The sequence below is a fragment of the Mobula hypostoma genome, unplaced genomic scaffold, assembly GCF_963921235.1.
Source record: "Mobula hypostoma unplaced genomic scaffold, sMobHyp1.1 scaffold_36, whole genome shotgun sequence".
Lineage (NCBI taxonomy): Eukaryota > Metazoa > Chordata > Chondrichthyes > Myliobatiformes > Myliobatidae > Mobula > Mobula hypostoma.
This window is the reverse complement of record NW_026948187.1, coordinates 734263-758267: the sequence shown is the minus strand read 5'-3', so window position 1 is coordinate 758267 and position 24005 is coordinate 734263. Positions and strand designations below refer to the sequence as shown.

The following is a 24005-nucleotide window of genomic DNA, read 5'->3' as shown; positions in this document are numbered from 1 at the left end:
TTTACTAATGAGGCTGCTAGCCAGTAACTGCCGACACATCATAAACAGTAAATACATGGCGCGATTAGTTGGAACTCCGGGGAGTTTTGCCACAACTGTACTCCTGACACCCATGGCAACCAGAGTCAAGACATCTCAGCTTCCTGTTCTTGAGGTTACTTTAGTACAACGTAAACTCTCTTGTTGGAAACCGTTACAATGCCCTCTGAGTTCGCCCACTCTTGGTTTCAGTGACTTCACTGTGTCCCTTCCCCATTCACCACTGAGCCGAAAGTTTTATAGCAAAGTTATCTTTTCAAGTGCATGAAGATAAGATACAGGAGTAGAATTAGGCCACTTGGCCCATGGAGTCTGCTTCGCCATTTAGGCATGGCTGATTCAGTTTTACTCTATGCCCCAAACTCCTGCCTTCTTCTATCCCTCCTGCCATGACCAATCAAGAATCTATCAACATCTGTCGTAAATATATGTCAAGACTAGGCCGCCACAGACCCCTGTTGCAACAAATTCAACAGATTCACCACTCTCTGGCTAAAGAATTTCCTCCTCATCTCCATTCTAAATGGACGCCACCCTATTCTGAGGTTGTGTCCTCTGACCCTCGGCTCGCCCAGCATAGGAAACATTCTCTCCACATCCAATTGATCAAAACATTTCACCATTCGACAGATTTAAATGAAATCACCCGTCATTATTCTTAATTCTACTGATACAGGCCTAGACCCATCTGAAGCTTTTACAAAATGCCGTTCAGCCTGATGATGTTTCAAGATGTGAGGTTACAGATACATCTACAGACAGGCACAGGCAGCAGTTGATATCGAAATGAACCCAGTCATGAGTCCTGACACTCCAGGGTCTGTAGATGCTAGACGTCAGGACAACAGATAGTCTGCAGAAGGTACTCAGATGGGTGAAGCCGAGCAGCATATGCTGGGGGAAAGGTATTATCCACAGTACCTCAATGTCCCCCACTTGTCCTAGAAATGCAGCTCGACCTATTGAGTTCCTCTGGCAGATTGTATTCTTCCAGTTGGTTCGATGATGATTTCACAATCGGACAGCCATATCCTTCCAGTGTTAATGGCGTGTGGGGGAAAGTATGGAACTAATGGCCGGATTGAATACTGGGCGGCAATCTTCTGTTTCTGTGAGTATCAGTGCGTGTGACAGAGTGTGAGAGAGTCTGTAGGTAAATGTTTGTCGGTGTGGGTGGGCATCTGCCAGTTTCAGTATCTGTGAGTGTGCAAGAGTGTCTGTATGTGTTTGTATGTCAGTGTGTGTGAATAAGTGTGCAATTGTGTGTATCTGTGTATATCAAAGTGTCTCAGAATCTGTGTGTACCTCTGTATGACTGTACGAGAGACAGAGTCTGTGTGTGTGTGTTTGTGTGTGTGTGTGTGTTTGTGTGTCGGGGGCTGGTGTTGGAGCTGTGTGTGTGTGTGTGTGTGTGTGTGTGTGTGTGTGTGTTTGTGGGTCGGGGGCTGGTGTTGGAGCTGTGTATGTATGTGTGTGTGTGTGTGTGTGTGTGTGTGTGTGTGTTTGTGGGTCGGGGGCTGGTGTTGGAGCTGTGTTTGTGTGTGTGTGTGTGTGTGTGTGTGTGTGTGTGTGTGTGTGTGTGTTTGTGGGTCGGGGACTGGTGTTGGAGCTGTGTATGTGCATGTGTGTGTGTGTGTGTGTGTGTGTGTGTTTGTGGGTCGGGGGCTGGTGTTGGAGCTGTGTATGTATGTGTATGTGTGTGTGTGTGGGTCGGGAGCTGGTGTTGGAGCTGTGTATGTATGTGTGTGTGTGTGTGCGTCGGGGGCTGGTGTTGGAGCTGTGTGTGTGTGTGTGTGTGTGTGTGTGTGTGTGTGTGGGTCGGGAGCTGGTGTTGGAGCTGTGTATGTATGTGTGTGTGTGTGTGTGTGTGTGTGTTTGTGGGTCGGGAGCTGGTGTTGGAGGTGTGTATGTGTATGTGTATGTGTATGTGTGTGTGTGCAATATCGGCTGCTCAGCTCTATCCAGGCTGTTCTGTTTTACTCAGCGTTATGTTTGCCGAAGGGAACATACCCCATGTGCAGACAAGAGACATACCATTGGCTTATGGCAGAGAAGTGGTTACCCGGAAGTAAGTGTAAGGATATGTCTGTGGGAAATCCCCTTCAGGAAAGTGGAGAGTAGAAGTAAGGTGCGGAGGAGTGGACCCAGCGAGGTGATAAAGAGGTCAATGGAATTGAAAGGTCATAGTGGAAGGGAGGAAGTTGGCGTGAGAGGTAAATTTATTCACAGGAAGGAGAAATCAATATTCATGCCCTCAAGTTGAAGGTACTCAGACGGAATATAAGGTGCTGATCCTGGACCCTGAGAGTGGCCTCATGTTGGCCCAAGGGAAAGCAATGGGTTGAGAGTCGGAATGGTAATGAGAATCGAAATTAAAATGTTTGGACACCTAGAAATCCAGCTTATCGAGGATGATTCAAAAGTTTATTTACTATAAAATATGTATCATCTACAACTCTGATAATTTTTCTTCTCCAGATAACCACGAAACAAAGGATGCATTGAAAATCTTTCAGAAAAAAAAAATCACACTTCCCTCCCTCTACGAAAATGAATGACATCCCGATCATCAACTGCTATAACGCCTCTCCCCAACCCTCCAAAAACCCTGCCAACACAAATGCGGAGGAACTGGCGTCACCAATGTAGAGGAGGGCTCATTGAGAGCACTGGATATAATAGACCACCCCAAAGGTATTGGCGGTCAATTGTTGTCTCATCTGCAAGGACCTTTTCGACAATGGGGAGGGTTCGGCCGCCGGTCCCCTTCCCTGTGACAACACCGAACTCAATATCAACTACACTCTGGCCAAAGGTTAATGTCCTCTCTCAGCCATCAGCTATCTGAATGATTCACTGACTTTAAAGGGAAGGGACAGCTATGGTCCATAATTTCAGTGTTAGTTTACCAAGAAACAAAGACTACATGGGCAACAACCTTTCTGATGACTAATATGTCTCAGCTCTCGCTGTGAAACACTCCTCTCCCTTATTAGAGAGAGCGAGAGCCTGTGATGTGCAGAATTGTCGATGAATGAGTAGTCTTTGGGGTACTGCAAGTCCGTATCTTTATTGATGCTTGCTGCACGCTTGCATGCTCGCTGGATGGTGCTGATGCATCTTTTTGCCCGTGAGGGTGAGGGTGTGTCGTTGCTTTGCTGCTGCTTGTGCGTTGCGGGTGGTTCGTATCTGGGGGTCTTTGGTGTACCAACGTTTTGAATGACATCCATTCCTTTGGACACTTTTCTGTTTACGTGGATGTCTGCGAAGAAAAATAATTTCAGGACGTATATTTTATACATTTATCTAACACTATATACGCCCATTGAATCAATTAGATCTATTGAATACACAGTGTGTGGAACCCGCTGGCAATTCTCGTCGAGACAAACACCAAACGTTTTTTCTCCACCAACAACAAGGTACAGATTGGCATATTGCAGGGAACTTTGCATCAGAAAACATTGGATTCAGTGATGAAACCCGTCATTAATTTCGTTTTCCCACGGAAATCGTAAGAAATATCCATTAAGGTGCTTTTAAATATGAGTGCTGTCCCACAAGTGACATCACACTGGCGCCCCCACGCGCCTGTCATCACACATGGGTTCCCATCAGCCGACACGTGCATTACGTCACAGAACGCTACTCAGCTCGAGCTTGGTCCTTTTTAACGGCTGAACAACTATCACGCGCCCCCTCCCTGACCCCTCCCCCCCAGCCCCCCCGCCGCCACTCCCGACTGTCAACAGAGTGTTTACGGGCTGGGCTATTCTCATTGATGCGAAGATATGTCAATCACTGGTTACTCCCAATAGCAGAGGCGCCAGCCGGGCGGGCGTTACACCCGGTGATCCCATCAGCAGCGCCTCCCCCATACCCCCGGTCAAAGCGGAACAAATCTCAAAGTAAATGCACTGATTTCCGATTTATTTCTATTTCCTTCCGAGGGATGTTCAGGGAGGAGAAGGGATGAGAGACGTTCGTGAAGCCGTCTCCTGTGGCCGAATCTGATGTATCACTGGGAAGTAGAAGGAGGCCGCTCGGCCCATTGGCTGGGTGCCGCCTACCCGGGGAGAGTTCCCGACAGAAGGAGGCGGGGAGGGAGGATTTTATTGAAAGAATAAAATGGTGCGGGACGGTGAGGTGGACAGCGGGGACCTCATCTGTCGAAACGTCCGATCCCACGGTAATGGCGAGCAGAGGGATTCACCACATTGGTAGGCAAACACCAGCGGAATTTTGATTGCAAATGGGGCTAATGGTCTGTGGAAAGTGTGTATCGGAGTGGCTTTGCGGGTCGATGGAACAACCCGAGGTCATATTGAATGACAGAACGCGCTGAAGTGGCCGAATTGACTGCTCCCGTACCTGTTGTCCGTGTGTTTAAAGAGAAGGAATAGTCAGACCCTTTTGGGGCCTGCAGGATGTCACGGTGTGTGTTGTAGGAACCGGGGCTTGGAGCCCTCTTGTTCCCAAATTGTCTCAACAATTTGGCCGAGGGGCCAAATTCAACGTTCCCAAGTCTATTACTAACACCAAATATATAATTCTATATTGATAATGACGGAGAAATGCATAATTTATGTTCTTTGTCTTAACTGAATGTACTTGCCTGTGATGCTGCTTCAACTTTGTGTTTCTCTGCAGCTGTACTTGTGCACCTGACAATAAATTCAACAGGGTTAGAAAAAAACTCAGTGAGATTTGAGTTGTGACAATCATCTTGGCATCCTGGTAGGTCAAGTGTAAAGAGTGGGTACACTGTTAAATGCAAGACCCTTAAGAGTGTTGAGGAGCAGATGCATCTTGGAGTCCAAGTTCATCGCTCCCTGAATGTGGATATACCGACTGTTAGGGCGGCGAAGAAGTCAAATGGAATGCTTGTATTTATTAGTCGAGGCAGAGCATTAACACAGTGCAACAAAGCATTATGGTCACAGAGAAAGTGGGGTGCAGGTAGTCATATGGTACAACGTCACATCGAGATACAGTGTGAGGTCAAGAGTCCATCTTGTTATAACGGGGACCATTCAAGTTGCCTGTAAAAGCTCAATGAAATAGTCCTTCAGACTGGCTGCATGTTTTCTGTTTGTTGATTTTTTTTTTGTTATCTTCGACCCGACAGGTGGGTGAGAAGTGAGAATATCCAGCCCTGCTGTACGCGTTGATGATTACTTCTTTATCAGCGTCTCAGCTATCGAAGCTGGTTACGAGTTCGAGTGCGGGAGGAAGAACTGGCAGCGGCCCAGCTGTGGGATGTTGAGGTCCGGAGATCTATCAGCACGGAGTAATGTTTTCCATGAGGTTGGGAAATTCTGCACATCAGTACGCTTTTGGTATCAGCTATCAAGGACCAGTTTTGGGAGTACTGAATGGCACACAATGAAATAGGGTGAACTCAGATTGCGTCCTCTCAGGGGAAATCATGCCTGACAAGTAGATTGGAATTCTTTGCGGAAACATGGTTCAGGATTGGCAAAAGGGAGTCAGCGGATGATAAGTCGATTGATCTGAATCTGAATCTGATGCCACACCAGGAGGAGTGAATGCACGGAACCTGGGTGAATGAGTGGTTTAGTGGTTTATGAGCATATATTGTTCAACGCCCATTTTGGATGGCAGTGTTGTCTAAGTCCAGGGATGCTGATGAGGGAGGAGGTGTAGGGACTGCAGGGGAATGTGTCGCTGATCTCGAGGGTGGGGTTCGAGTGATCGGAACCGGAAGGGGATCTCAAATATGAGCTGACACGTGATGGAATGGCAGAGCAGGGTCAGGAGAGGAGGAATGGTGTATCGGAAATGCCCTGTTCCCATTTCGACGGTAATTGCATCTTTCAGGTATTTATAGCTCGTTTCCAGAGTGTGGATATGTTCGCCGGGAAGCTTCGTAGGGATATCCTAAGCCAGGCAAATGACTTCAAACGCTCATGAAGCAGAATATTCCCTTCAATCATTACATCTTCTTTGTGACCCTTTGCATGTGGTAGATGACACACCTAGGGGTAAAGTTCGTTCTCTGGTGCCATCAGTATAAAATGGGACGGAGGACCTTCTCTCCTAGCCGTTTTCCAAAATGGAGATGACTTGGTAGTCTGACAGGCACACTCGGCTTGAGTTTTTGTCAAGTTGTCCTTCACAGTGAAGATGCATGCACTCATTCGCCAATTCGGTGGTCCTCATTCCAACATCTCCAGCATAATTTCCAATTGATGCATTCTAAACTCTCGCTTATCCTTTATGTCTAAATCCTGTTCGTCCTGGTCTTCTGTTGTCAGCCTGAATCGCACATAGTGCACTGCAGAGATCTCACGTGACCATCCAAAGCCAAATCGTCAGCCCAGTTCATATGCTCATCCTTTCGCCCTGTTTAATAACTCACGGAGATTTAATCCATGTCTGATCTCCCACTCTCTGTCCCCTATTGGTGACACTTCCCGTGCCGCTAAGCATCGCTCTTTCCATACAGGCCCTCCGATACTTTATTTTCTTCACGTTCTTCAGTCGAATCCAATTCCTAACTCACCTGATGAAACGTTCCTGCAGCCAGTAAGTGACAGTGGGACTGGACGGGGTGATAGGATAAAAGGGCAGTCCTGCAGAAGAAGGATCTGCTTGATGGCTTAACGAGAGCAGGTATACGGGGAGACTGTTAAAGAAATACCGGAGTTGCAGGAAAGATGAGAAAGGCAGTTCAGACTGTGGCAAAGACCTGACAGTAGCTGAGCGGTGTTGTGAATATCCAGCTCGTCCAGCAGGGCATGCAGGGAGAAAGAAGTTGTGTTCAAGGGAACTCTACCGGACTCTGTCCGATGCTGGCTGAAATAGAAGAAAGGGGTTTGTTGGAAGTGTTGAAATCGACGCTGAGTCCTACAAGCTGCAACGCGCGCAGACGGAAGGCGGGCTGGCGTCCCGCTGGTGACTCTGAAAACCTCTAGAAAGGTTCAGGAATTAGGTCTGAGTGAGATGAGAAGCAACAGTGACAGGTAACTGGAGCATACGGAGTCCCGAGTTCATTATCTTCTCCACTATCCCGAACGGGATGTCAGATCACCTTGGTGAGACGGCCGAAGGATAAACAGTCGTAGATCACTGTGACTGTGAGCCGGGCGACAAAAGAACCAGAGGGGCTACAGTGAATGTTGGCGGTTCTTACTGACGACGAGGTGACAGGCAGAAGCCAATCTCTTCAGGCTGCTCCTACAATAGGAAGGACCGTTGTGATCGGCTGCCGTAGGTTCTGGTAGACAATGTCCAACCCCTGTATGGTGACAGTGCATTGGGTTCCGTCCTCTGCTCTTTCCTGACAACAGAATTTTACCCTGAATAATGACTCAAACATGTTATCAGTCACGTCGGTCAGGTTAAATGCTCATTAGTTCCCCAGCTTCTTAGGCAAGGGATCACATTTACCAATTTCCAATCCCTTAGGAGTCTCCATGACTCCAGTGTTTCTGAAAAGCTCACTACTATTCCTCTCCTCCCTCAGAACCTCAGAACTCTGGAGAGTAGCAAGTTGGTCCAGGTGATTTACTCCCGTTGGGGAGTTTCGGCATCCCCAACAATGTCTTCTTACTTACTGACATCGGCCCTCACCCGTGCCCACTGAATCCCTTGAATGTGGGGCAAAATCCAGGTTTCTTCACGTTTGAAATCTGACACGGCGATCCTACTTACTTCCTCCGCCATGTAGCTTAGAAACATAGAGAGAAAAAAAAAAACTATTGCACAGTATAGGTGCTTCGGCCAACAAAGCTGTGCCGAATATGTCCTTATCTTAGAAATTACCTCGGGTTACCCACAGCCCTCTGTTTCTCTGAGCTTCATGCACCTGTCCAGTAGTCTCTTAAAAGACCCTATCGTATCTGCATCACCACCGTCATCGGCAGCCCATTACACGCACTCGACACTCCCTGCGTAAAGATCTTACCCCTGACATTTCCTCTGTACCTACTTCCAAGCATCTTAAACCTGTGCCCTCTCGTACTAGCCATTTCAGCCCTGGGGAAAAGCCTCTGACTATCCACACGATCAATGCCTCTCATCATCTTATACACCTCTATCAGGTCACCTCTCATCCTCCGTCGCTCCAAGGAGAAAAGGCCGAGTTCACTCAACCTATTCTCATAAGGCATGCTCCCCAATCCAGGCAACATCCTTGTAAATCTCCTCTGCACCCTTTCTATGGCTTCCACATCCTTTCTATAGTGAGGCAACCAGAACTGAGCACAGTCCTCCAAGTGGGGTCTGACCAGTTCGTGCAACATGACCTCTCAGCTCCTCAGCTCAACCCCACGGTTGATGAAGGCCAATGCGCCGTGTGTTTTCTGAATGGCAATCAGCCTTCACAACAGTTTTGAGTCGGACCCACAAATCCCTCTTGTCCTCCACACTGCCAAGAGTCTTACCATTAAACTATACTCTGCCATTATATTTGACCGACCAAAATGAACTACGTTATACCTATCTGGGTTAAACCCCATCTGCCATTTCTCAGCTCAGTTTTGCATCCTACCAATGCTCCTATTTAACATCTGACAGCCCTCCAAACTTTCCACCACACCCCAACCTTTGTTTCATTAGCAAATTTACGAACCATCCCTCCACTTCTTTATCCAGGCTATTTACAAACATCACGAGGTGTAGGGGTCCCACAGTAGATCCCTAAGACATATCACTGGTGACCGACCTCCATGTAGAATATAACCCGTTTACAGCCACTCTTTGTCTTCGGTGAGCAAGCCAGACTGGATCCACAAAGCAATGTACCTCGGATCCCTCGATCCGTACTATCTCAATTAGCCGTGCATGGGGTACCTTGCCAAATGTCTTGCTGAAATCCATATTCACTATATCTACTGCTTCTCCCCATTACTATTTCTCCAGCATCACTTAGAATAATCTACAGTCCGCTTTCGCCTCTCTCTCATCGATTCTGAATCCAGAAAAGCTTTTGGAATCTTCATTGATATTCTGGCTTTCTTTGAGCTCGTATTTCATTTTATTCTCTGTTACAGCTTGTGTCTTTAGTTGCCCGATGTGGTGATCGAACTTGCGCTTTCTGTCTGGGCTGATGGTGCCTGTAACGTACTTGGTCTCGGGTTGGCAAGCCGGGCTCGTAATGACGGGAATGCAATTTTCTTGATAGTTTCCCACAGACAAAGGCGCAATGCAGGAAGTTCGCTCGTTGCTGGAAAGCAAGGGTAAGTGGATACGAAATGACAAATGAATTAGAGGCGCTGCTGTACCGGGTGGGTGTTCATGCTGTCGGGAACGCTGCGGTAATGCCAGGGAATCTTATCTCGTAAAACAGCCTCATGTACAGCACCAGCTGAAGGGCCTTCCGAAAATCCAGGAAAACAACTATGGACTATCCACCGTCTATCCTACATCTGATTTCCTCAAAAAAATCTAACAGGTTTGTCAGGCTAAACTTCCCCTTATGGAAACCATGCTGTCTGTGGTATGTTTTATCATGTGATTCCAAGTACACCGAAAGATCCCCATTAATAATGCAATCGAACACCTTCCCAACCACTGATGTCAGGCTAACAAGCCTACAATTTTCGCATCTTGCCTACCCCCATTGTTAAAAGGGAGGAATTAATCTGATTTGACAGGAAAATCGGAAACTCCGTGATAAGGCAGTGGATATGGCAGTTGGGTCACAAGCAGTGGCAGGCTGTAGTGAGACTGTGAGGAAACACGGGCAAATGACAGGGCAAAATTGCAGTGAGTGGTCGAGTTGCAGAGCAACAGCGGGATAAAATCGAAAAGGGTGATAAATACAAAGCTAAAGGTGATGCACGCAGATTGCAGAAGACTTGTACGATCTTGTAATAAACTCAGAGGTGGCAGATATGAAGTTGTGGGCATCATGGACTCCTGGTTAAAAGACCCATTGCAATTGGGAGGTTTCTCGATGGCTTCCTAATGCTCTCCCTGTGAAATATTCCTCACAAACTGAACCGACGCCCTTGGGTACAATCTGTATTCGATTGTCAATGCATTCACTCTCAACAAACCATTTAATATTAAACATCTAATACTTCATAGTAAGTGTTCTTCAGATGTAGACCCTTTCCATCGTCTCATATAAAAATGTCACTTCACCCAACGTGCTGTGAAACTCCATGTTCTCAAATTGCAGTATCATTTCAGTCATATTATGATTCCTGCCTGCTAAGTGTGCCGTCTCATTCAGCTCCCTGATAAGATCTTGGTTATTACGCAACACGTAACAAAAGATAACCTCTCCTCGAGTACGCTCACGCTGCCCTAAAAAAGAATTTCGTAGGCATTCAATAAATTCGATGTCTTGCGATTCGACACCAACCTGATTTCAACAATCCCCTTCCATGTCGAAGCTTCCTTTACATTTCTGACATTACCCTCATTTCATGACATTTTCAGCTCCCTTTGCAATCTCGACCTCACATCTTGGCTATTATCTGGAGACCTATATATGATTCCCATAATGTTGTTGTTTTTTTTTTCACTCTTGCAGTTCCTTAACTCCATCCACACAGATATTAAATGTTCTTCCCAATGTCACCCACTTCGAAAAATGTAATTCAATCTCTTACCACCAGAGAAATGCCACTGCTAAAGTCGTCCGGTCTCTGCTTGCTGTACAAAGCATATCCCTTGATCTTGAGCCCCAACTATAGCCTTCATTCAGCCATGACTCAGTGATGCCCACAACGTCATATCAACCAGTCTCTAATTGGGCCATGATTTCGTCCACCTTATCCTAAATATAACGCACCTTCACTCCTGTATTCCACGCCCTTTTGAATTCTGCCTTTGGTGTACAATTTAACTCTTTGACCTGCCTGCACTTGTACCAAATTGTTGGCATGTCCTTGCTTGCATTCATGTTACATCCATCATCTACTTGTAATCCTACAGAGTCATCCTTAACTTTGTCATACTGGTTCACATCCCCCTGCCGTATTAGTTTCAACCACTCCCCGCAATTCTAGTAATCCTCACCACAAGAATATTGGTCCCACTGGGATTCTTGTGTTACTCGTTCTTTTTTGTTCAGGTCACACCTGCCCCAGAAGAGGTCCCAATGATCCAGAAATCAAAATCTTTTCCTCCGCTTCACTTCATTAGCTGCGCATTTGTCTGGCCACTCATTCTATTCCTATCTTCACTGTCGCGAGGTATAGGGAGCAATTCCTATATTACTATCCTTGAGGTCATGGTCCTTAGCTCTTTCCTAACTAGTCGTATCCATTTTTCAGGTTCTCCTGCCCCTTTGTATCTATGTTGTTGGCTCCAGCATGTCCCAAGACTTCTGGCTGCTCACCCTCCCTGGACATGCACTTCGTTGAGTAGTTTCTAAATGTAGATCAATACAAACATTGATGCGTAAAGGGACTTGTGAGTCCTTGTGCAGAATTCCTGAAAGGTTGCTGTTCATGTCTGGTGAGCAAGACAAATTCGATGTTAGCATTCATTTCAAGGAGACAAGAACATTAAAAAATAAGCAAGAAGGTGATTTTGAGACTTTCTAAAGCAATGGAAAGGCCTCACAAGCAGCAGTGGAGGCCAGGTCATTATTCATATTTAAGGCAATGGTTGAAAGATTATTGATTAGTCAGGGCGTGAAGCGATACAGAGAGAAGGTTGGAGATGAGGGAGAGAGGGTAAATGTATCAGCCATGATGAACTGTCGGAGGAGAGTTGACGGGGCAAATGTCCAAATTCTGCTTCTATATCTTATGGTCCAAGACTGTAAATTTGGGTCAATAAATATCCGGTTTCAAACAGATATCCCCTCGACCCGTGCGGAAGGTTAATTCAGACATTACAGGCGCCTTGCCAGAAGTATCGAAGATGTCTGAGCCACGACTTAGGTGCGAGGTGTTAGCTTCCATATTTTAAGAAAGTCTCTGACGATAAGCCGGGGAATTCGAGGCAGATGAGCTTGAGATCACTCGTTGATAACTTATTGGAAAACATTCTAATGGACAGGATACATGAGTATTTGCATTTCAATGGCAGTATTTCAAACTGGGTTCACAGATGACACCAAGATTCAGAACGTGATTGGATAGCTCAGTAGTTATCAAAACATGGGGTATGAGTGGTGCAGCTGGATAAATGGGTTGAACACTTTGTAGATGGAGTGTCATTCAGACAATTGTGAGGTGAACTTTGCCAGGCAGGACCAGGGTAGGTCTTACACTGGGAATGACAGGGAATTGTGCTCTGCAGAGAAAAGAGCGATCTGGGGCTACAGTTCCGTAATTCCACGACAGGGTAATAAAGATAACTTTTACCACATTGGCCTCCATGAAGCAAAGTACAACATACACGAATTGGAATGTTATGTTGAAGTTTCAGAGGACGTCAGTGTGGACAATTTTGGAGTAATGCGTGCAGCCTGGGTAACCTGCCTACGTGGACGATATCAAGAATTGAAAATTAATAATTTTCAAGATTTGAGGACCGCGGTTAGAAAAAAAGATTCAATACCTTTAGGCTCACCCAAACTGAGGCTTCTCCCCCTCAGGATGGGTGAAATTAGAACAAGAGGCCATGTTTTAAGGGTAAAAAGTGAAATGTTTAAGTGGACAATCAGAGGGAACTTCGTCATTCAGTTGGCAGTGTGAATGTTGAATGAGTTGCCAGAGGAAGTGGTGAATGCAGGTTAAATTGCAATATACAGGAGACACTTGGACAGATACATGGATGGGAGGGGTATGATAGGCTATAGTCCTGCTGCGGGTCAATAGGGCTAGGACGGAAAACAGGTCGCCACAGTTTGGAAGAGCCAGGCGTTCTGTTTATATGTGTGGTGATCAATACATCAACATCCTATCCCAAAGAATCGTCTGCAGTAATTTTCCTACCTCTGACGTGAGTCTATATTTGCCAGGATTATCCATGACCTTTCCTAAATAATAGAATATCATTTATCGTCACTTTTCTGTGATCTTGTGCGTGGCTGGAGATAACACAAATATATTGGTCAAGTCGTCAGTTCTCTCTTCTCTTGCCTCTCTCAATAATCTGCGATGTGTCCCGCCAGGCTGCTGGGAATGAGCCGCCTTACTGCTCTTTAAGAGACCAAACACTATCTCATTAGTGGATACGTTCAGGAGAGGAAATGGTTCGTCATAAGCACTTACAGTAGGGCAAAGGATCTTCCGCTCTGTGCCCACGTGACAGAGATGTAGATTCAAGCAAATTCTTGCCCGAGAGGAGGCGGGAGAATCGCAGGCGAGTGGCACTATTTTGTCGGGCACCTGGTCGACAGGAAAGGGGTGGACCGAAGGGCCATTGCCAATGCTGAAATGGAAGAGTCTCGTCTAAAACGTCCACTCCAAACCGTCCACTGTCTTCCTTTCAATACATGCTGCCTGTCCTGAATAGTCACTTGAAATACTGCATTCAGTTCATCATATACAAGATGTATTTTGTGCTGGAAGTCTCCGGAAGATATTAACCAGTATCGTGACGTCTTGCGAGATTGGTCTGTGTGTTGCACAGCGTTGATCTACAGATGGAACCTCAGATATGAGTTCATAACTTACTGAAAGTAGCTGCACAAGATGATAGGGTGCGGTCACTAGTAGTCGAGGAACTGAGTTCGAGTGCCAGGTAGCTATGCTGCACTTTTATAAATCTCTAGTTTGACCTGACATGAAGTGTTGCATTTAAGAGGATGTGGAGGTTTTGGACGGTGAGTAGATAAGGTTTACAAGGATGCTGCCTGGATAACGAGAAATTGGACAGCCTTTGGATTTTCTTTAGAGTGACAGAGGCCTCGGGGCGCCTGATAGAATTTGTGGGGATATGAGAGACACAGATAGAGTGGGCAACCGGTACTTTCCCTGATAATTAAATATTTAAAAGATGACCACGTGATTAAGCAAAATACTACAAATGACACAGGTTGTTCATTTTTCAGGAACTTGACTACACGATTCTAAATGCACTGCAACTCCTGTACAGCACGGCACAAGATGGTCACACATTTTGCATTGGAACTACAACTTCCGTCAAGCATCGCGCTCAATCAGCAGCCGCTGTTGAACTGGGGTTGTGTGGTGGGGAGGCGCGTAGCCTTCTGGAAGTTGTAGTCATAATGTCTTTGCTCTTCGTTCGCGCCTCAAAACTGTTCTTTAGCCACCACAAACATCGCCGGAACAGATTAACCGCGGGCTGGCGACCACCGACTGCAGAAAATCGCTGTACTCCACAATGGCGAGGGAGCAGAAGTGGATGGGCTAAGATTGGGGCAGATTTTCACCCGGGTCTATCGGAGCTGAGATCCACTTTTGTACCCTGTTGTCACTACCTGAGATGTCTGTCGTCAAAAATACGATGATTAGTTCATATGAACGTCACTCAGGGAGAGTGATTCTGTAGACAGTTAAACCAAACGTTGATACAGTGTTCCCAGTCAGATAGGAGACTGTAAAATCAATGGATATAAGTCGGCATAACAGTTCTCTTACTAACGATACTTTACAGCAGGATAAAATGAAGTTTGTGATGTTTACAAAGGATGTGATGAACTGTGCTGCTCAGTCGTCACATCAGACTGCGGAAATTGAAAGTCTTTCGAAACCTACAGAAAAGTATCTCGGTATAACTGATGTTATGTGGGCAACTAAACGAAGCTCTAATGCGTGCGGTGTCTGTATCCCAGTCGACATTATGGGATTAATATCGGAGAATCCTGATTTCCAATGTCCATACTCTAAAAAAGAGCATATCTGACTTGTGAAATCATCCCGATGTTACATGTATTCAGGAATCCTTGTTCTCAGCACGAAATTCAATATTCATAGTAATTCTGATACAGCTAGAGATTTAGCTTTAGTTTTGAACACATCGGTTCTCGTGAGTATGCTGGACGTTATGAGTGATGAGACATTGTGGAGTGACATTTTCCTGTCTTTATAAGCTGTTGTTTAGATTTATATCTCGGACAACAGGCCACTTTGAGGACATGTTTTATTTTTGTTGAAGCAAATCGGGAGGAGTTTAATGTTGTATGTGATGAACGTCGGTCAGGGCTGAATACTGAGTCTGATGTCGATTTTTGCAATGAAATAATGTCACATTATTCATCCGACTGTATTGAAGGTGATTCCAGTTAAAAGTGCATTCATGGGAGAAAGGCTGCACTATGGTGGACTGTAGAGTGAACAGAATCAGTTAGGGAGAGAAATAAAGAGTTTAGGCAAGTTAAGAAGTGTCTACCTCCGAGTGACCTTATCAAAAATAAAAAGGCTACAGGCAGTGGTGAGGTGAGTGTTGAGGATTGAGAAAAGCGTTTACTGGAGGGCATATTGATTTTATTCTGGAAGGGATATTAAGCTTAGAGATGTTTGGGGAGTGATTAAAGGAAATGTAGGGTAGGATTCGTAATGATCCTGATATTTCAGTATTGATTGATGAAGGTAAAATGATTGTTACTCAAACAGTGAAGGGTGAGGTGCTACCCGGGTCATTTGACGCGATTCATAAACAGGATCATTTAAGTGAAGGCGTTAAAATGTAGGGATAAGGTTCTCAGTGAGGACACTGATGTGTTGGAAGTCGGGTGTAGCAATGATAGTATCAGTAATGTTGAATTATCTATGTGTGAATTTAAGAGGGCTATCATTAATGGCTCCAAAGTAGTCATAGCCGGTAGTCAAGGGTGGTAGCGGGGATGAGCTCCCACTGCTAAACAAGTGTTCTTCATGACCTGCATCTCAAACAGCCTCTGAAAACCAAGTCCAAATACTGGCCTTCACGTGGGGCATAGTTCTTATGCCCGGCAGAGCTGATCTCACTGACAGAAGAAGGGGCAAAGGCGGGACACTGGCGCCTTGAAACCAGTTGCTCCGGGCAGATGGGGCTCGTTACCCACGGATGGTAGCTCAGCTAGGAGAGGGAAATCTCCGATTTCAAACCTCCGCTGCCTTGCGGTTATACCCGCTCACGGGAAAGGCTTTGGGAGTAAACCCCGAGGAAAAATCCGGAGTCGGAGTCCCGAAGGCGGCTGGCTGCTGTACCCAGCACCGGCACCGCAACTCCTGCGACGCTACTAGCACCAAACTGTACCGACTTTCGTCGTTCCTTTGGACCTGTCATCAGCCTGGAGAGGCGGATCCCACTGCATGGGCGACGGACGGATCTCCATATCAACTCTGCTCTGGCTTGCGCCCTGGAGAGGCCACTGTCCAGTGACTACAAGTGGCGCAGTACCGATGGTCGACCACGACCGACGGAGGCCATACACACCTTTAATGCAGGGCGAAAGTCTCCAGGAAAGGATAATATATGTTAGCGTATGATTAGACATAAGAATGACAACACCCTTGAGCTAATTTTAAAACTTTTGCTTAATATTTGTGTGTTAGACAATCTTTCTTCCTCGTGAAAAATGGAAAATTGCAATAGTAGGGAAACTAATTTGAATGTGTGAAAAGAATATTTACAGTACGTTTGTTGGGACTTGAGTTTCGAAACACGATTGGACATTTCATTGAGTTATACAGAGTGACGAGTGTTATGCAGATAGGGCAAATGCAGAGAGTCCTTGAGCAATGCGTTTGCGTAAGTCTGGTTCTGCAGATAAAAATAAAACGACAGCTGTCTGCTAGTATGTCTCTGACACAGAGACACAGTCCAGTCACAGAGACACATAAAATAAAGCACACGGGCCCTCACGCAAACACTCTCTCTCTCTCTCACACACACACACACACACACACACACACACACACACAAAACACAACACTTTCTAATCCGCCCCGGCAGCTCTCCGTAAATGGCCTAATTTACTCCAATATTCTGTGTCTGGGAATTGTTTCTTTTGAAGTGCATATTTACATTGGAAGCAGATTTAATCGGTAGGTCACCTCAAAGGTTCAGTCACCTTTATTTGGACAAATTAAGCCTCACGAATGTTCTAAAATTAATTCACGCAATTACTTAGAATCTGTCACTCTGGGGATTGATTGATGTAATCAGTGCGTAAATAATCTCAAACACTCTATTTTAAAATCTGTTGAAATCTCTCCCTCTGGAGTCGCTGAAGGGTATTTAAAGCCTCAGGCATGTGCGGCCTCAACATTCCATTCCGAGAGATCGTCTGCAGCGCAGGGGCACAAATCACTGTACAGAGAAAATGTCTACAATGTTGGACAGGTACCTGAGTGTGGAGAAAATATTGTACGTGATCATCGCCGTCATTGGAGTTCCTGGTGAGTGAGCAGAGCAATTCAAGTTTGGTATTTTTGTGTGCTAACCGCTGTCAATCTGTTTATGACCATTTTACACTCTGCCAATTTTCTGATCGTTGTACAAATATCCATCAGTGATACCGATCCTGTCTATTCAAGTTCCTGATTTTTCATATTTAATAACAGACCAAACTGAATCTCTGTCTCTCCTTTGCTTATTGAGACATGGAATGGACTCGGACGATGTTCTCGCTTTTAGTGACACCATATTCAGAGTTGTCCAAGTGCTGCTCTCCCGGAAGGTGAGACAGCGCGGCTTTTGATGGGACTCTCTCCAAATCTGTCACAGTGATGGGGACATGGAGCTCTATGGCAAGGGTGACTGCGAAAATTTTACATTTTTGACAGAGAACATAAAATAGTACAGCACAGTACAGGCCCTTCGGCCCACAATATTGTGTCGACCCTCAAACCCTGCCTCCCATACAACCCCCAACTTAAATTCCTCCACATACCTGTCCAGTAGTCTCTTCAATTTCACTAGTGTACCTACCTCCACCACTGACTCAGGCAGTGCATTCCACGCACAAACAACTCACTGAGTGAAAAAAAACCTTCCTCCAGTATCCCCCTTGAACTTCCCACCCCTTACCATAAAGCCATGTCCTCTTGTATTGAGCAGTGGTGCCCTGGTGAAGAGGCGCTGGCTATCCACTCCATCTATTCCTCTTATTATCTTGTGCACCTCTATCATGTCTCTTCTCATCCTCCTTCTCTCCAAAGAGTAAAGCCCTAGCTCCCTTAATCTCTGATCATAATGCATACTCTCCAGACCAGGCAGCATCCTGGTGAATCTCCTTTGTACCCTTTCCAATGCTTCCAAATCCTTCCTATAGTGAGGCGACCAGAACTGGATACAGTGCTCCAAGAGTGGTCTAACCAGGGTTTTATAGAGCTGCATCATTACCTCACGACTCTTAAACTCTGTCCCTCGACTTATGAAAGCTAACACCCCATAAGCTTTCTTAACTACCCTGTCTACCTGTGAGGCAACTTTCAGGGAACTGTGGACATGTACCACCAGATCCCTCTTCTCCTCCACACTACCAAGTATCCTGCCATTTACTTTGTACTCTGCCTTCGAGTTTGTCCTTCCAAAGTGTACCACCTCATACTTCTCGGGGTTGAACTCCATATGCCGCTTCTCAGCCCACTTCTGAATCCTATCAATGTCTCTCTGCAATCTGCGACAATCCTCTACAATATCCATAGAACTAGCAACCTTTGTGTCGTCTGCAAATTTGCCATTCCACCCTTCTACCGCCACATCCAGGTCGTTAATAAAAATCACAAAAAGTAGAGGTCCCAGAACCGATCCTTGTGTGACACCACGAGTCACAACCCTCCAATCCGAATGTACCCCCTCCACCAAGATCCTCTGCCTTCTCCCGGCAAGCCAATTCTGAATCCACCTGGCCAAACTTCCCTGGATCCTATGCCTTCTAACTTTCTGAATAAGCCTACCGTGTGGAACCTTGTCGAATGGCTAACCAAAATCCATATAGATAACATGCACTTCCCACCTTTATGCCTAATCGGTCCTAACTTCACTCCTGTCATCATTTTGTTCTTCACATCATTGAAGAATGCCTTGTGGGTTTCCTTTACCCTACTCGTCAAGGCCTTCTCATGCTCCCTTCTTGCTCTACTCAGCCCCTTCTTAAGCTCCTTTCTCACCCTGTATTCCTCAATAGACCTCTTATTCGTGCTTCCTAAACCTCATGTATGCTGCCATCTTCCACCTGACTAGATTTTCCACCTCACTTGTCACCCATGGTTCCTCCACCCTACCATTCTTTATCTTCCTCACCGGGACAAATGTATCCCTAACATCCTGCAAGAGATCCTTAAACATCGACCACATGTCCATAGTACATTTCACTGCAAAAACATCATCCCAATTCACACCCGCAAGTTCTAGCCTTATAGCCGCATAATTTTCCCTTCCCTGATTAAACATTTTCCTGTTCTCTCTGATTTCATTCTTTTTCATGATAATGCTAAAGACCAGGGAGAGGTAGTCACTGTCCCCCAGATTCTCACCCACTGAGAAACCTAATACTAGTTCTAGTATGGCATTCCCCCTAGTCGGTCTGTCAACATACTGTGACACTCTATATGTTAGATCTGGCTTTACGCGATGCACTTCTGTTACTGATCTTTCTCTCCGGAACCCATCCACCTTGCAAATTAGTTTAAACCCTCCCGAAGCATGCCAGCAAACCGACCTGCAAGTATATTACTCCCCCTCGAGGTCAGGTGCAACCTATCCAATCTGTACAGGTCACACCTTCCCCAGCAGAGATCCCAATGATCCAAAATCTAAAACTCTCTTCCCTGCACCAACTCCTCAGCCACGCATTCAACTGCCATCTCCATCAATTCTTATCATCACTATCACGTAGCACTGGCAGCATTCCTGAAAACTTCACCCTTGAGGTCCTGTTCTTCAGCCTTCTGCCTAGTTCCCAAAACTCACACTTCAGGACCTAATCCTTCTTCCTGCCTATGTCTTTGGTGCCAACATGTATCACGACTTCTGGTTGATTTCCCTCTCGTACCAGGGTGTCATGTACCCAGTGAGAGGCATCCCGGACCCATGCACCCGGGAGGCAATAAACTATGCGGGTGTACTTCTCACTTCTACAAAAACTCCTGTTTGATCCCCTGACTGTATTGTCTGCAATGACAAAAGCTCTCCTCTTCTCCCTCTCACCCTTCTGCATCACAGGGTCAGACTCAGTGCCACCGTGGCTCACACCTGGTCGGTCGTCCCCCATGCAGGACGGTAAACTTATTATTCAGGGGGATGGCTACAGGGGCGCTCTGCACTACCTGTCTGCTCACCTTCGTGCCCACCCCCGCCCCCCCGCGCGACTGTCACGCAACGATCTGCTTCCGGCAGCCTAGGTATGACAACCTCCCAGTAGCTCTCATCTATGACTGCCTCATTCTCCCGTATGAGTCGAAGGACATCCAGCTGCTGCTCCAGATTCCTTACACGGTCTTCCAGATCACCCACCCGCATGCACTTCTGGCAGAGGTGACTCTGCGGGAGAAGGGTGCTCCCCAAGACTGCCACATCTCACATGAGAGACACATCACCTTCTCAGGAGGCATCGTAAAAATTAAATTGGAACAAGCTCGTCCTCCGCCTCTAGTCGTCGAAGTCTCTCCAGTCAAACCCTCAATGCTCTACGCCTTCACTGGCCCACTCACTCACTGGCCGCTTAAGACACTGTTTCTGAACCCTCGTCCCGTGCTTCACGTCTCCCTGTGGGGACTTTACAGTCTGATTCTACTGCCTGTTGGGCAATAATTGGGTCTGATACCTGAACCCGTGTCCAGAATTAATCCATTGACGGAGCCACTCAGTCCCTGGTTACTACCTTGTCGCTACTTTCGCTCTGAGACACGTCGTAAACTGGAGCACGGCTTCGGCCTGAAGACGGTCTTGGCTAGAAACGAGAGTTAGTCCGATTCCGTGGATGCAGCCTGACTTGCCAGCCCCTCCGGTAATTTGTCTGTGTTGGTCCCCTCTGTATCCTTTATCCTCCCCACCAGATGCAGAGTTTCCAGAGGCCTGGTCAGCTACGGTTAAATCAGTGAAACCGGCCCCATCACCGACTGGAATCGGGATGACCACAGATCATTGTTGTTCATGCTGCTCGTTTTTCTCACCGACGATTCCTCAGGTCGTCTTATCTTCATATTGAAAAAGGCAGGTCAGCGACACTGTAACCCGTGTCTGATTTCCACCTTTTAAAGATTCTAGCCCCTGATCTTCAGCTGAATCTCGATCCGGTGTTACGTCCCGGAGAATGTGCTCTGGGTAATGTGTTCTTCCTTCTCTCACTCTTCCGCTCTCACTCTCACATTCACTCTCTCTCCAGTGAATTTTGTGACAATTGTAATCCTGTCCCGGAGAAAGTGCGGCCTTTCTACCTGTATCACTCACTACCTGGTAGCCATGGCAACGGCGGATCTACTGACCATTGTGACCGAGGTCATTTTGATCCAAATCATTGGGCATAACTTCACGTGGAGTTTTGTGAATATAAACCCTGTGTGCCGGGTTGTCGATGTACTGATGTACACAGCCAGTGACTGCTCTGTCTGGTTCACGGTCACTTTCACCTTTGATCGGTTTGTCATTATTTGCTGCACGAAGCTGAGAACAAAATATTGCACCGGGAAAACTGCGGTTTCGGTTCTAACAACAACCGGTGTACTGTGCTGTCTGAAAAACGTTCCGCGGTATTTCACGTGGAAACACTGGGTGATCATCCATAATACAGAGTGGTTCTGTATTACCTTGGACAATTACTTCACTGACCCCGGGTGGGTAGGATATGACTGGCTTGATACATTTATAACTCCATTACTACCTTATGCTGGGATCCTCCTGCTCAACGCTCTGACAGTCAGACACATTTTACGGGCCAGTCGGGTCCGTAAGGGGCTGAGGGGCCAGAGCAAGGGGGAGAACCGCAGTGACCCGGAGATGGAGAGCAGGAGGAGGTCTGTGGTTTTACTCTTCACCCTCTCCGGCAGCTTCATCCTCCTGTGGATGACGTACACTGTACATGTCATATGCTATCTGGTTTCAGGAAAAGGATTCGATTCCAATTATTCTGAATTGATCTTTCCCTCCGTCGGGAATTTCCTGAGGGATATCAGCTGCTGTACGAACACCTTTATTTACGCGGTCACACAGTCGAAATTCCGGGAGCAGGTGATCAGTGCCGTGAAATATCCGGTCACCTCGATGCTTCAGTTCATTAATAAAGTCACGTCCTGAGCACAAGCCACAGGCGACCGAAGTTTCACCATCCCGGGCTCCAGCACATCAATTCCACCGTCAGTTATAAATCCCGGGCGGTTTGTCTCATGGACCGATGACATTAGGGTAGTGTGTGTGGGTGGGGGGGGGGGGTGGTTAGGTGTTGGCGGCAAATCATCGTCCTCACGACCCTCTACCCCTGCGGCCCAAACAGTCAAAGAACTACTCCAGAATGCCGACCATCCATTGGTCTGTGAACATGTCAATCTCTTCCATTCACACCCACCAACCTCAGTCCGACCTTGTCGCGCTATTCAGGTACTGCTTGGCTAATCGAATATCAACTATACTAGGCTCGGTCTTCCCCTTGAATTACTGTTTAACGTATATATATATATATATATATATATATATATATATATATAAAACAAAAAAACAAAACAGGGCGGGATTTGTATAAACGGCGGTAGACACTCCTGCATAAGGGCGCATTCCGGCACCAACCGGACTGTCATACGGTACTGGGAAATTGTAAATAAACCCATTCACTGCTTATTTTCTTTTCTGATAAATGGTAAATTAACCCAAAAGCCCTAGATTATAGATCAATGGAACAAAATGCTGTGAATTAAATCACTCCCATAACCTCAGAAGTTCTTTTTAAAAATTAAAACTATTAACCTTAAAAATTGTATTGGATCGTGAATTGTATTTATTTTTCCCCGATATGTTTCACACTCAAATAGCGTATGTGCAACTTTTTCTTAATGACAAAATCTACACGACCCAGAAAAAATGTTTTCCAACACGACATAAGGAATAATTAAGCAGGGTATGGCCAATTCTAAGTTGTGTCTGTGTAATTCCTTCCCCTCTTGTTTTAACACCTTTTCTGATAAACGTATTCTGAAATACATTAAGTAAAATTAGTACGATATGTTAACCATTTGTTAAGACCCCTTGTACCCATTTTGCCAAAAGTCATGGCAAAAGCCCATAATTGCTAACGCCACCAATCCCTTAGCTCCTAATTTCTAAGTGGAGGTCTATATCCAGAGTTGAATTTTAACATCTTTTGCAGCTAAGGACTCAACTCGCTGCTTCCCTCCAACACCTCTGTCTGCAAGGCTCCTTCAGAAGATGACATGTAAATCAATATGTTGTACATGAAATTACATTTGATGATTTTATAACAGTAACTCTGATCTACAGCGAGATTGACCTGTTTTCAGACTCATCAAATCCGAAAAGTAATCTGAACAAATTACAACTTGACATGTACAAATTTCCTCCACCTACTGTCAGCCTAATATGACGGACATCAATTCTGCTGTGTATACTTATAAATAGTTGTTAAGTTGTTTCTATATCAAACCTGCCATTCAGGCTCAAAAATAACACCGATAATGCTAGTTAAATTATCGCATTGTGGCGACCCACTTTCTACACAAGCGAGCCGGCTCACAAAATAGCCCGTGCGCGGCGAGAGACTTTTGTACGGCACCTCTGACGTCATTTCCGCCCGGGAGGGCTGGAAGGGAACTGCTTAAAAGCCAGTGCCGCGAAGTTTAAATAAACGAGTCTCAATAGACAATAGACAACAGACAATAGGTGCAGAAGTAGACCATTCGGCCCTTCGAGCCTGCACCGCCATTCTGAGATCATGGCTGATCATCTACTATCAATACCCGGTTCCTGCCTTGTCCCCATAACCCTTGAATCCCCTATCCATAAGATACCTATCTCGCTCCTTCTTGAAAGCATCCAGAGAATTGGTCTCCACTGCCTTCTGAGGCAGCGCATACCACACCTCCACAACTCCCTGGGAGAAGAAGTTCCTCCTCAACTCTGTCCTAAATGACCCACCCCTTATTCTTAAACCATGCCTTCTGGTACTGGCCTCCCCCAGCATCTGGAACATA

At 46.1% G+C, this 24005-nt stretch overlaps 1 protein-coding gene and 1 pseudogene across 3 annotated transcripts in view; both read left to right on the top strand.

Moving 5' to 3' along the window:
• LOC134341622 (carcinoembryonic antigen-related cell adhesion molecule 1-like) overlaps window positions 1–5467 on the top strand; it is a 29115-nt gene extending 23648 nt beyond the window's left edge. For 2 of the 3 annotated variants that reach the window (XM_063039522.1, XM_063039521.1), the window contains exon 5: window positions 2518–4744. In XM_063039522.1, the coding sequence (XP_062895592.1) occupies window positions 2518–2521 (4 nt within the window). In that variant the 3' untranslated portion in view covers window positions 2522–4744. Of the gene's footprint in view, window positions 1–2517; window positions 4745–5167 lie in introns of those variants that run through there. The other variant, XR_010016798.1, reaches the window with a different exon arrangement.
• LOC134341530 (probable G-protein coupled receptor 139) lies at window positions 4168–22101 on the top strand (annotated as a pseudogene).
• Window positions 22102–24005: the final 1904 nt, after the last annotated feature.